The 12,400-nt window shown below is 49.5% G+C and overlaps 1 protein-coding gene across 1 annotated transcript in view; it reads right to left on the bottom strand.

The window, feature by feature from the left end:
- Window positions 1-11,567, bottom strand: part of LOC140372470 (protein kinase C-binding protein NELL1-like) — a gene marked incomplete at both ends in the record, with an annotated part of 97,515 nt that extends 85,948 nt beyond the window's left edge. Inside the window, 2 exons of the mRNA XM_072459568.1 lie at window positions 6,893-7,063; window positions 11,417-11,567. Of these exons, the coding sequence (XP_072315669.1) occupies window positions 6,893-7,063; window positions 11,417-11,567 (322 nt within the window). The remainder of the gene's footprint in view (window positions 1-6,892; window positions 7,064-11,416) is intronic.
- Between the last annotated feature and the right edge of the window lie 833 nt (window positions 11,568-12,400).

Here is a 12,400-nt window from a genome sequence, read left to right as displayed (position 1 = left end):
CAGGACTAAACCAGGACTAAACCAGGACTAAACCAGGACTAAACCAGGTCTAAACCAGGACTAAACCAGGTCTAAACCAGGACTAAACCAGGACTAAAAAAAGGACTAAACCAGGATTAAAACAGGACTAAACCAGGACTAAACCAGGACTAAACCAGGACTAAACCAGGACTAAACCAGTTCTAAACCAGGACTAAACCAGGACTAAACCAGGTCTAAACCAGGACTAAACCAGGACTAAACCAGGACTAAACCAGGACTAAACCGGGACTAAACCAGGTCTAAACCAGGTCTAAAGCAGATCTAAACCAGGACTAAACCAGGACTAAACCAGGTCCAAACCAGGATTAAACCAAGACTAAACCAGGACTAAACCAGGTCCAAACCAGGACTAAACCAGGTCTAAACCAGAACTAAACCAGGTCCAAACCAGGTCTAAACCAGGTCTAAACCAGGACTAAACCAGGACTAAACCAGGACTAAACCAGGTCTAAACCAGGACTAAACCAGGTCTAAACCAGGACTAAACCAGGACTAAACCAGGTCTAAACCAGGACTAAACCAGGACTAAACCAGGACTAAACCAGGTCTAAACCAGGACTAAACCAGGACTAAACCAGGTCTAAACCAGGACTAAACCAGGACTAAACCAGGACTAAACCAAGTCTAAACCATGTCTAAACCATGACTAAACCAGGTCTAAAAAAAGGACTAAACCAGGATTAAAACAGGACTAAACCAGGACTAAACCAGGACTAAACAAGGACTAAACCAGGACTAAACCAGGACTAAACCAGGTCCAAACCAGGACTAAACCAGGTCTAAACAAGGACTAAACCAAGACTAAACCAAGACTAAACCAGGACTAAACCAGGACTAAACCAGGACTAAACCAGGACTAAACCAAGTCTAAACCATGTCTAAACCAGGACTAAACCAGGTCTAAAAAAAGGACTAAACCAGGACTAAACCAGGACTAAACCAGGACTAAACCAGGACTAAACCAGTACTAAACCAGGACTAAACCAGGACTAAAACAGGACTAAACCAGGACTAAACCAGGACTAAACCAGGTCCAAACCAGGACTAAACCAGGTCTAAACAAGGACTAAACCAAGACTAAACCAAGACTAAACCAGGACTAAACCAGGACTAAACAAGGACTAAACCAGGTCTAAACCAGGTCTAAACCAGGTCTTAACCAGGACTAAACTAGATCTAAACCAGGTCCAAACCAGGACTAAACCAGGTCCAAACCAGGACTAAACCAGGTCTAAACCAGGACTAAACCAGGACTAAACCAGGACTAAACCAGGACTAAACCAGGAATAAACCAGGACTAAACCAGGACTAAACCAGGACATAACCAGGTCTAAACCAGGACTAAACCAGGTTTAAACCAGGACTAAACCAGGACTAAACCAGGACTAAACCAGGACTAAACCAGGACTAAACCAGGTCTAAACCAGGTCTAAACCAGGACTAAACCAGGACTAAACCAGGACTAAACCAGGTCCAAACCAGGACTAAACCAGGACTAAACCAGGACTAAACCAGGTCTAAACCAGGTCTAAAGCAGATCTAAACCAGGACTAAACCAGGTCTAAACCAGGACTAAACCAGGACTAAACCAGGACTAAACCAGGTCTAAACCAGGACTAAACCAGGTCTAAACCAGGACTAAACCAGGACTAAACCAGGTCTAAACCAGGACTAAACCAGGACTAAACCAGGACTAAACCAGGACTAAACCAGGTCTAAACCAGGACTAAACCAGGACTAAACCAGGTCTAAACCAGGACTAAACCAGGACTAAACCGGGACTAAACCAGGTCTAAACCAGGTCTAAAGCAGATCTAAACCAGGACTAAACCAGGTTTAAACCAAGACTAAACCAGGACTAAACCAGGACTAAACCAGGTCTAAAAAAAGGACTAAACCAGGATTAAAACAGGACTAAACCAGGACTAAACCAGGACTAAACAAGGACTAAACCAGGACTAAACCAGGACTAAACAAGGACTAAACCAGGACTAAACCAGGACGAAACCAGGTCTAAACCAGGTCTAAACCAGGTCTAAAGCAGATCTAAACCAGGACTAAACCAGGACTAAACCAGGTCTAAACCAGGACTAAACCAAGACTAAACCAGGTCTAAACCAGGACTAAACCAGGACTAAACCAGGACTAAACCAAGTCTAAACCATGTCTAAACCATGACTAAACCAGGTCTAAAAAAAGGACTAAACCAGGATTAAAACAGGACTAAACCAGGACTAAACCAGGACTAAACCAGGACTAAACCAGGTCTAAACCAGGACTAAACCAGGTCTAAACCAGGACTAAACCAGGACTAAACCAGGTCTAAACCAGGACTAAACCAGGACTAAACCAGGACTAAACCAGGACTAAACCAGGTCTAAACCAGGACTAAACCAGGACTAAACCAGGTCTAAACCAGGACTGAACCAGGACTAAACCAGGTCTAAAAAAAGGACTAAACCAGGATTAAAACAGGACTAAACCAGGACTAAACCAGGACTAAACAAGGACTAAACCAGGACTAAACCAGGACTAAACCAGGACTAAACCAGGACTAAACCAGTACTAAACCAGGACTAAACCAGGACTAAAACAGGACTAAACCAGGACTAAACCAGGACTAAACCAGGTCCAAACCAGGACTAAACCAGGTCTAAACAAGGACTAAACCAAGACTAAACAAAGACTAAACCAGGACTAAACCAGGACTAAACAAGGACTAAACCAGGACTAAACCGGGACTAAACTAGGTCTAAACCAGGTCTAAACCAGGTCTAAACCAGGTCTAAACCAGGACTAAACTAGATCTAAACCAGGTCCAAACCAGGACTAAACCAGGTCCAAACCAGGACTAAACCAGGACTAAACCAGGAATAAACCAGGACTAAACCAGGACTAAACCAGGACTAAACCAGGACATAACCAGGTCTAAACCAGGACTAAACCAGGTTTAAACCAGGACTAAACCAGGACTAAACCAGGACTAAACCAGGACTAAACCAGGTCTAAACCAGGACTAAACCAGGACTAAACCAGGACTAAACCAGGACTAAACCAGGTCTAAACCAGGTCTAAAGCAGATCTAAACCAGGACTAAACCAGGACTAAACCAGGACTAAACCAGGACTAAACCAGGACTAAACCAGGACTAAACCAGGTCTAAACCAGGACTAAACCAGGACTAAACCAGGACTAAACCAAGTCTAAACCATGTCTAAACCATGACTAAACCAGGTCTAAAAAAAGGACTAAACCAGGATTAAAACAGGACTAAACCAGGACTAAACCAGGACTAAACAAGGACTAAACCAGGACTAAACCAGGACTAAACCAGGACTAAACCAGGACTAAACCAGGTCCAAACCAGGACTAAACCAGGTCTAAACAAGGACTAAACCAAGACTAAACCAAGACTAAACCAGGACTAAACCAGGACTAAACCAGGACTAAACCAGGACTAAACCAAGTCTAAACCATGTCTAAACCAGGACTAAACCAGGTCTAAAAAAAGGACTAAACTAGGACTAAACCAAGACTAAACCAGGACTAAACCAGGACTAAACCAGTACTAAACCAGGACTAAACCAGGACTAAAACAGGACTAAACCAGGACTAAACCAGGACTAAACCAGGTCCAAACCAGGACTAAACCAGGTCTAAACAAGGACTAAACCAAGACTAAACCAAGACTAAACCAGGACTAAACCAGGACTAAACAAGGACTAAACCAGGTCTAAACCAGGACTAAACCAGGTCCAAACCAGGACTAAACCAGGTCTAAACCAGGACTAAACCAGGACTAAACCAGGACTAAACCAGGACTAAACCAGGAATAAACCAGGACTAAACCAGGACTAAACCAGGACTAAACCAGGACATAACCAGGTCTAAACCAGGACTAAACCAGGTCTAAACCAGGACTAAACCAGGACTAAACCAGGACTAAACCAGGAATAAACCAGGACTAAACCAGGACTAAACCAGGACTAAACCAGGACATAACCAGGTCTAAACCAGGACTAAACCAGGTTTAAACCAGGTCTAAACCAGGACTAAACCAGGACTAAACCAGGACTAAACCAGGTCTAAACCAGGTCTAAACCAGGACTAAACCAGGACTAAACCAGGACTAAACCAGGTCCAAACCAGGACTAAACCAGGACTAAACCAGGACTAAACCAGGTCTAAACCAGGACTAAACCAGGACTAAACCAGGACTAAACCAGGTCTAAACCAGGACTAAACCAGGTCTAAACCAGGACTAAACCAGGACTAAACCAGGTCTAAACCAGGACTAAACCAGGACTAAACCAGGACTAAACCAGGACTAAACCAGGACTAAACCAGGTCTAAACCAGGACTAAACCAGGACTAAACCGGGACTAAACCAGGTCTAAACCAGGTCTAAAGCAGATCTAAACCAGGACTAAACCAGGTTTAAATCAGGACTAAACCAGGACTAAACCAGGTCTAAAAAAAGGACTAAACCAGGATTAAAACAGGACTAAACCAGGACTAAACCAGGACTAAACAAGGACTAAACCAGGACTAAACCAGGACTAAACAAGGACTAAACCAGGACTAAACCGGGACTAAACTAGGTCTAAACCAGGTCTAAACCAGGTCTAAACCAGGTCTAAACCAGGACTAAACTAGATCTAAACCAGGTCCAAACCAGGACTAAACCAGGTCCAAACCAGGACTAAACCAGGTCTAAACCAGGACTAAACCAGGACTAAACCAGGACTAAACCAGGACTAAACCAGGACATAACCAGGTCTAAACCAGGACTAAACCAGGTTTAAACCAGGACTAAACCAGGACTAAACCAGGACTAAACCAGGACTAAACCAGGACTAAACCAGGTCTAAACCAGGTCTAAACCAGGACTAAACCAGGACTAAACCAGGACTAAACCAGGTCTAAACCAGGACTAAACCAGGACTAAACCAGGACTAAACCAGGTCTAAACCAGGTCTAAAGCAGATCTAAACCAGGACTAAACCAGGTCTAAACCAGGACTAAACCAGGACTAAACCAGGACTAAACCAGGTCTAAACCAGGACTAAACCAGGACTAAACCAGGTCTAAACCAGGACTAAACCAGGACTAAACCAGGACTAAACCAGGACTAAACCAGGTCTAAACCAGGACTAAACCAGGACTAAACCAGGTCTAAACCAGGACTAAACCAGGACTAAACCAGGACTAAACCAAGTCTAAACCATGTCTAAACCATGACTAAACCAGGTCTAAAAAAAGGACTAAACCAGGATTAAAACAGGACTAAACCAGGACTAAACCAGGACTAAACAAGGACTAAACCAGGACTAAACCAGGACTAAACCAGGACTAAACCAGTACTAAACCAGGACTAAACCAGGACTAAACCAGGTCCAAACCAGGACTAAACCAGGTCTAAACAAGGACTAAACCAAGACTAAACCAAGACTAAACCAGGACTAAACCAGGACTAAACCAGGACTAAACCAGGACTAAACCAAGTCTAAACCATGTCTAAACCATGACTAAACCAGGTCTAAAAAAAGGACTAAACCAGGATTAAAACAGGACTAAACCAGGACTAAACCAGGACTAAACAAGGACTAAACCAGGACTAAACCAGGACTAAACCAGGACTAAACCAGTACTAAACCAGGACTAAACCAGGACTAAAACAGGACTAAACCAGGACTAAACCAGGACTAAACCAGGTCCAAACCAGGACTAAACCAGGTCTAAACAAGGACTAAACCAAGACTAAACAAAGACTAAACCAGGACTAAACCAGGACTAAACAAGGACTAAACCAGGACTAAACCGGGACTAAACTAGGTCTAAACCAGGTCTAAACCAGGTCTAAACCAGGTCTAAACCAGGACTAAACTAGATCTAAACCAGGTCCAAACCAGGACTAAACCAGGTCCAAACCAGGACTAAACCAGGACATAACCAGGTCTAAACCAGGACTAAACCAGGTTTAAACCAGGACTAAACCAGGACTAAACCAGGACTAAACCAGGACTAAACCAGGTCTAAACCAGGACTAAACCAGGACTAAACCAGGACTAAACCAGGACTAAACCAGGTCTAAACCAGGTCTAAAGCAGATCTAAACAAGGACTAAACCAGGACTAAACCAGGACTAAACCAGGACTAAACCAGGAATAAACCAGGACTAAACCAGGACTAAACCAGGACTAAACCAGGACATAACCAGGTCTAAACCAGGACTAAACCAGGTTTAAACCAGGACTAAACCAGGACTAAACCAGGACTAAACCAGGACTAAACCAGGTCTAAACCAGGACTAAACCAGGACTAAACCAGGACTAAACCAGGTCTAAACCAGGACTAAACCAGGACTAAACCAGGACTAAACCAGGTCTAAACCAGGACTAAACCAGGACTAAACCAGGACTAAACCAGTTCTAAACCAGGACTAAACCAGGTCTAAACCAGGACTAAACCAGGACTAAACCAGGACTAAACCAGGACTAAACCAGGACTAAACCGGGACTAAACCAGGTCTAAAGCAGATCTAAACCAGGACTAAACCAGGACTAAACCAGGTCCAAACCAGGATTAAACCAAGACTAAACCAGGTCCAAACCAGGACTAAACCAGGTCTAAACCAGAACTAAACCAGGTCCAAACCAGGTCTAAACCAGGTCTAAGCCAGGACTAAACTAGGTCTAAACCAGGTCTAAACCAGGTCTAAACAAGGACTAAACCAGGACTAAACCAAGTCTAAACCATGTCTAAACCAGGACTAAACCAGGTCTAAACCAGGTCTAAACCAGGACTAAACCAGGTCTAAACCAGGACTAAACCTCAGAGTTCTTCTCACCTGTTACAGTCAATGTGCAGTGTCAGATGTGAAGCTGAAACGGTCAGAGCGATCCTGTGCCAGTGACCGTCGGCGAGTCTGTACGGAAACGTCTCGGAGCGGCTTTTCCCTCTGTGTTTGTAACGATATGTTATCTGCTCCTGCACGCCACTGCTGTCCAGCTCGAAGACACTGTGAAGATGACACAAGACCCAGAGAGACCTGGTTTAGACCTGGTTTAGACCTGGTTTACACCTGGTTTATACCTGGTTTATACCTCGTTTAGACCTGGTTTAGATTTGCTTTAGACCTGCTTTAGACCTGGTTTAGACCTGGTTTAGTCTTAGTTTAGACCTGGTTTAAGATAATCTAGACCTGGTTTAGTCCTGGTTTAGTCCTGGTTTAGACCTGGTTTAGTCCTGATTTAGTTCTGGTTTAGTCTTGGTTTAGACCTGGTTTAGACCTGGTTTGGACCTGGTTTAGTCCTGGTTTAGATCTGCTTTAGACCTGGTTTAGACCTGGTTTAGTCCTGGTTTAGACCTGGTTTTGACCTGGTTTAGACCTGGTTTAGTCCTGGTGTAGACCTGGTTTAGACCTGGTTTAAACCTGGTTTAGTCCTGGTTTAGTCCTGGTTTAGTTCTGGTTTAGTTCTGGTTTAGACCTGGTTTAGTCCTGGTTTAGACCTGGTTTAGACCTGGTTTAGACCTGTTTTAGACCTGGTTTAGTCCTGGTTTAGACCTGGTTTAGACCTGGTTTAGACCTGGTTTGGACCTGGTTTAGACCTGGTTTAGACCTGGTTTAGACCTGGTTTAGTCCTGGTTTAGACCTGGTTTAGACCTGGTTTAGACCTGGTTTAGACCTGGTTTAGTCCTGGTTTAGACCTGGTTTAGACCTGGTTTAGTCCTGGTTTAGTCCTGGTTTAGTCCTGGTTTAGACCTGGTTTAGACCTGGTTTTGACCTGGTTTAGACCCGGTTTAGTCCTGGTTTAGACCTGGTTTAGACCTGGTTTAGACCTGGTTTAGTCCTGGTTTAGACCTGGTTTAGACCTGGTTTAGACCTGGTTTAGACCTGGTTTAAACCTGGTTTAGTCCTGGTTTAGTCCTGGTTTAGTTCTGGTTTAGTTCTGGTTTAGACCTGGTTTAGTCCTGGTTTAGACCTGGTTTTGACCTGGTTTGGACCTGGTTTAGACCTGGTTTAGACCTGGTTTAGTCCTGGTTTAGACCTGGTTTAGACCTGGTTTAGACCTGGTTTAGACCTGGTTTAGACCTGGTTTAGTCCTGGTTTAGACCTGGTTTGGACCTGGTTTAGTCCTGGTTTAGACCTGGTTTAGACCCGGTTTAGACCTGGTTTAAACCTGGTTTAGTCCTGGTTTAGACCTGGTTTAGACCTGGTTTAGTCCTGGTTTAGACCTGGTTTAGACCTGGTTTAGACCTGGTCTAGTCCTGGTTTAGACCTGGTCTAGTCCTGGTTTAGACCTGGTTTAGACCTGGTTTAGACCTGGTTTAGACCTGGTTTAGTCCTGGTTTAGACCTGGTTTAGACCTGGTTTAGTCCTGGTTTAGTCCTGGTTTAGACCTGGTTTAGACCTGGTTTAGACCTGGTTTAGACCTGGTTTAGACCTGGTTTAGACCTGGTTTAGTCCTGGTTTAGACCCGGTTTAGCTCTTCCAGGAGACAAAACAGAAGTGAATATTTGATGAATCTTGTCTCATTAATTACGCTGGTTCTTTACAGTTCCATTATGAGAGTTCATCTGAGCCTGATGTTTCATAAATGTGCAGAACATCAGAGAGTTCCTCCTCCTCAAACCTGGAGAACCCACTTTCTTTTTATGAATGAGGAAATGTAGCGTAGAGTATCTTTTGGTCCCTTTGGTTCCTCTGGTTCCTCTGGCTCCTCTGGCTCCTCTGGTTCCTCTGGTTCCTCTGGTTCCTCTGGTCGTTCTGGTCCCTCTGGTTCCTCTGGTCCCTCTGGTTCCTCTGGTTCCTTTGGTTCCTCTGGCCCCTTTGGTTCCTCAGTTTCCTCTGGCTCCTCTGGTTCCTTTGGTCGCTCTGGTTCTTCTGGTTCCTCTGGCTCCTCTTGTCGCTCTGGTTCCTCTGGTTCCTCTGGTCCCTCTGGCTCCTCTGGTCGTTCTGGTCCCTCTGGTTCCTTTGGTTCCTCTGGTTCCTTTGGGTCCTCTGGTTCCTCTGGTCCCTCTGGTCCCTCTGGTCCCTCTGGTCCCTCTGGTTCCTCTGGTTCCTCTGGTTCCTTTGGCCGCTCTGGTCGCCCTGGTCCCTCTGGTCCCTCTGGTTCCTCTGGTTCCTCTGGTTCCTCTGGTCCCTCTGGTTCCTCTGGTTCCTCTGGTTCCTCTGGTCCCTCTGGACGCTCTGGTTCCTCTTGTCCCTCTGGTCCCTCTGGTCCCTCTGGTCGCTCTGGTCCCTCTGGTCCCTCTGGTTCCTCTTGTCCCTCTGGTCCCTCTGGTCCCTCTGGTCCCTCTGGTCGCTCTGGTTCCTCTGGTTCCTCTGGTTCCTCTGGTTCCTCTGGTCCCTCTGGTTCCTCTGGTTCCTCTGGTTCCTCTGGTTCCTCTGGTCCCTCTGGACGCTCTGGTTCCTCTTGTCCCTCTGGTCCCTCTGGTCCCTCTGGTCCCTCTGGACGCTCTGGTTCCTCTTGTCCCTCTGGTCCCTCTGGTCCCTCTGGTCGCTCTGGTTCCTCTGGTTCCTCTGGTTCCTCTGGTTCCTCTGGTTCCTCTGGTTCCTCTGGTTCCTCTTTCTGCTTTGGTTCTTTCCTTTTTGTTTGTGTCTTTGAAACTGAAATGGGTCAAATTGAAGTGAAGCGTGAAACGAACCAAAACCTCCCGAGTCTGAACCTGGGACGGTCCAGGACCCAAACACGAGGGCCACGAGCCGCCCGCGTCCCGTTTGAGCCGCCCGCGTCCCGTTTGAGCCGCCCGCGTCCCGTTTGAGCCGCCCGCGTCCCGTTTGAGCCGCCCGCGTCCCGTTTGAGCCGCCCGCGTCCCGTTTGAGCCGCCCGCGTCCCGTTTGAGCCGCCTGCGTCCCGTTTGAGCCGCTTGCGTCCCGTTTGAGCCGCCCGCGTCCCGTTTGAGCCGCTTGCGTCCCGTTTGAGCCGCCCGCGTCCCGTTTGAGCCGCCCGCCCGTCCCAGCCGCCATTAACCCGACCGTGTACCACCCTTGTCCCGCTCGCGTCCAGTTCTAGCCGCCCTTGTCCCGTCCCAGCCGCCCTTGTTCCGCCCGTGTCACGCCCCTGTCCCGCCCTTGTCCCGCCCGTGTCCCGCCCTTGTCCCGCCCGTGTCCCGCCCTTGTCCCGCCCGTGTCCCGCCCGTGTCCCGCCCGTGTCCCGCCGTGTCCCGCCCGTGTCCCGCCCGTGTCCCTCCCGTGTCCCGCCGTGTCCCGCCCTTGTCCCGCCCGTGTCCAGCCCGTGTCCCGCCGTGTCCCGCCCGTGTCCCGCCCGTGTCCCGCCCGTGTCCCGCCCGTGTCCCGCCCGTTTCCCGCCGTGTCCCGCCCTTGTCCCGCCCGTGTCCAGCCCGTGTCCCGCCGTGTCCCGCCCTTGTCCCGCCCGTGTCCAGCCCGTGTCCCGCCGTGTCCCGCCCGTGTCCCGCCCGTGTCCCGCCGTGTCCCGCCCGTGTCCCGCCCGTGTCCCGCCCGTGTCCTGCCGTGTCCCGCCCGTGTCCCGCCGTGTCCCGCCCTTGTCCCGCCCGTGTCCAGCCCGTGTCCCGCCGTGTCCCGCCCGTGTTTTGCCCGTGTCCCGCCCGTGTCCCGCCCGTGTCCCGCCGTGTCCCGCCCGTGTCCCGCCCGTGTCCCGCCCGTGTCCCGCCCGTGTCCCGCCCGTGTCCCGCCGTGTCCCGCCCGTGTCCTTCCCGTGTCCCGCCCGTGTCCCGCCCGTGTCCCGCCCGTGTCCCTCCCGTGTCCCGCCCGTGTCCCTCCCGTGTCCCGCCCGTGTCCCGCCGTGTCCCGCCCGTGTCCCGCCCGTGTCCCTCCCGTGTCCCGCCGTGTCCCGCCCTTGTCCCGCCCGTGTCCAGCCCGTGTCCCGCCGTGTCCCGCCCGTGTCCCGCCCGTGTCCCGCCCGTGTCCCGCCCGTGTCCCGCCCGTTTCCCGCCGTGTCCCGCCCTTGTCCCGCCCGTGTCCAGCCCGTGTCCCGCCGTGTCCCGCCCTTGTCCCGCCCGTGTCCAGCCCGTGTCCCGCCGTGTCCCGCCCGTGTCCCGCCCGTGTCCCGCCGTGTCCCGCCCGTGTCCCGCCCGTGTCCCGCCCGTGTCCTGCCGTGTCCCGCCCGTGTCCCGCCGTGTCCCGCCCTTGTCCCGCCCGTGTCCAGCCCGTGTCCCGCCGTGTCCCGCCCGTGTTTTGCCCGTGTCCCGCCCGTGTCCCGCCCGTGTCCCGCCGTGTCCCGCCCGTGTCCCGCCCGTGTCCCGCCCGTGTCCCGCCCGTGTCCCGCCCGTGTCCCGCCGTGTCCCGCCCGTGTCCTTCCCGTGTCCCGCCCGTGTCCCGCCCGTGTCCCGCCCGTGTCCCTCCCGTGTCCCGCCCGTGTCCCTCCCGTGTCCCGCCCGTGTCCCTCACCTCTGCTCAGACTGGCGGATGGAGAAAAGAACTCCTGATGTGGACGACTTCTGCTGAATCGTGGCCAAAAACGTGAAGTCGGATTTTCCTCTGAAATTCTGAAGAAGACGAGACGAAAGAACTGGAGGAAGAAGCACGGCCCGGCCCACATCTGTAACAGAGACAAGAGGGCTAAACCAGGGCTAAACCAGGGCTAAACCAGGGCTAAACCAGGGCTAAACCAGGACTAAAGAAGTGGGTTCTTAACGACAGTTTAAGAACGTCTTAATCCAAAACCAGGTCCAGGTTGAAGCCTGGACTGAGGCAGATGCCGTGTCAGATCTGTGTAAATGTGTCTGAGCCATATTCACTATCAAAATAAAGCGTCTCCATGGAAACGGTGAGCACAGATCATCATTACAACCGCTAAAAATAAAATGTCTGCAGGTGAGACACAGGAGACCGCCAAAATAAGAGCTGGAAACAGAAAGAGGGGGCATGGACCAGAAAGAAGACTAAGACTCAGTTACTGCTTTTAAGGCTCAACTTAAAACCTTTTATTGAGTCAAGTCTTTTAAACGCACTTGTTTTAGGACTGATTTGACTCTTTATTGTTCTATTTGTGTTGTTCACTCAAAGTTTTGTGTTTTTATTGTTTTATTCTGTGTTTTGTGAAGCACTTTGTGACTTCTGTACTTACTTACAATAGCTGCACGACCAACACGGTAACGTTATCATCGACCAACACGGTAACGTTATCATCGACCAACACGGTAACGTTATCATCGACCAACACGGTAACGTTATCATCGACCAACACGGTAACGTTATCATCGACCAACACGGTAACGTTATCATCGACCAACACGGTAACGTTATCATCGACCAACACGGGAAAGTTATCCACGACCAACACGGTAACGTTATCATCGACCAACACGGTAACGTTATCATCGACCAACACGGTAACGTTATCATCGACCAACACGGTAACATTATCATCGA

Source organism: Eucyclogobius newberryi, unplaced genomic scaffold (genome assembly GCF_026437365.1).
Source record: "Eucyclogobius newberryi isolate DKJ021-1_F unplaced genomic scaffold, fEucNew1.0.hap1 SCAF_235, whole genome shotgun sequence".
NCBI lineage: Eukaryota > Metazoa > Chordata > Actinopteri > Gobiiformes > Gobiidae > Eucyclogobius > Eucyclogobius newberryi.
Note: the sequence above shows the minus strand (reverse complement) of the source record. Positions and strands in the feature narration are given on the sequence as shown.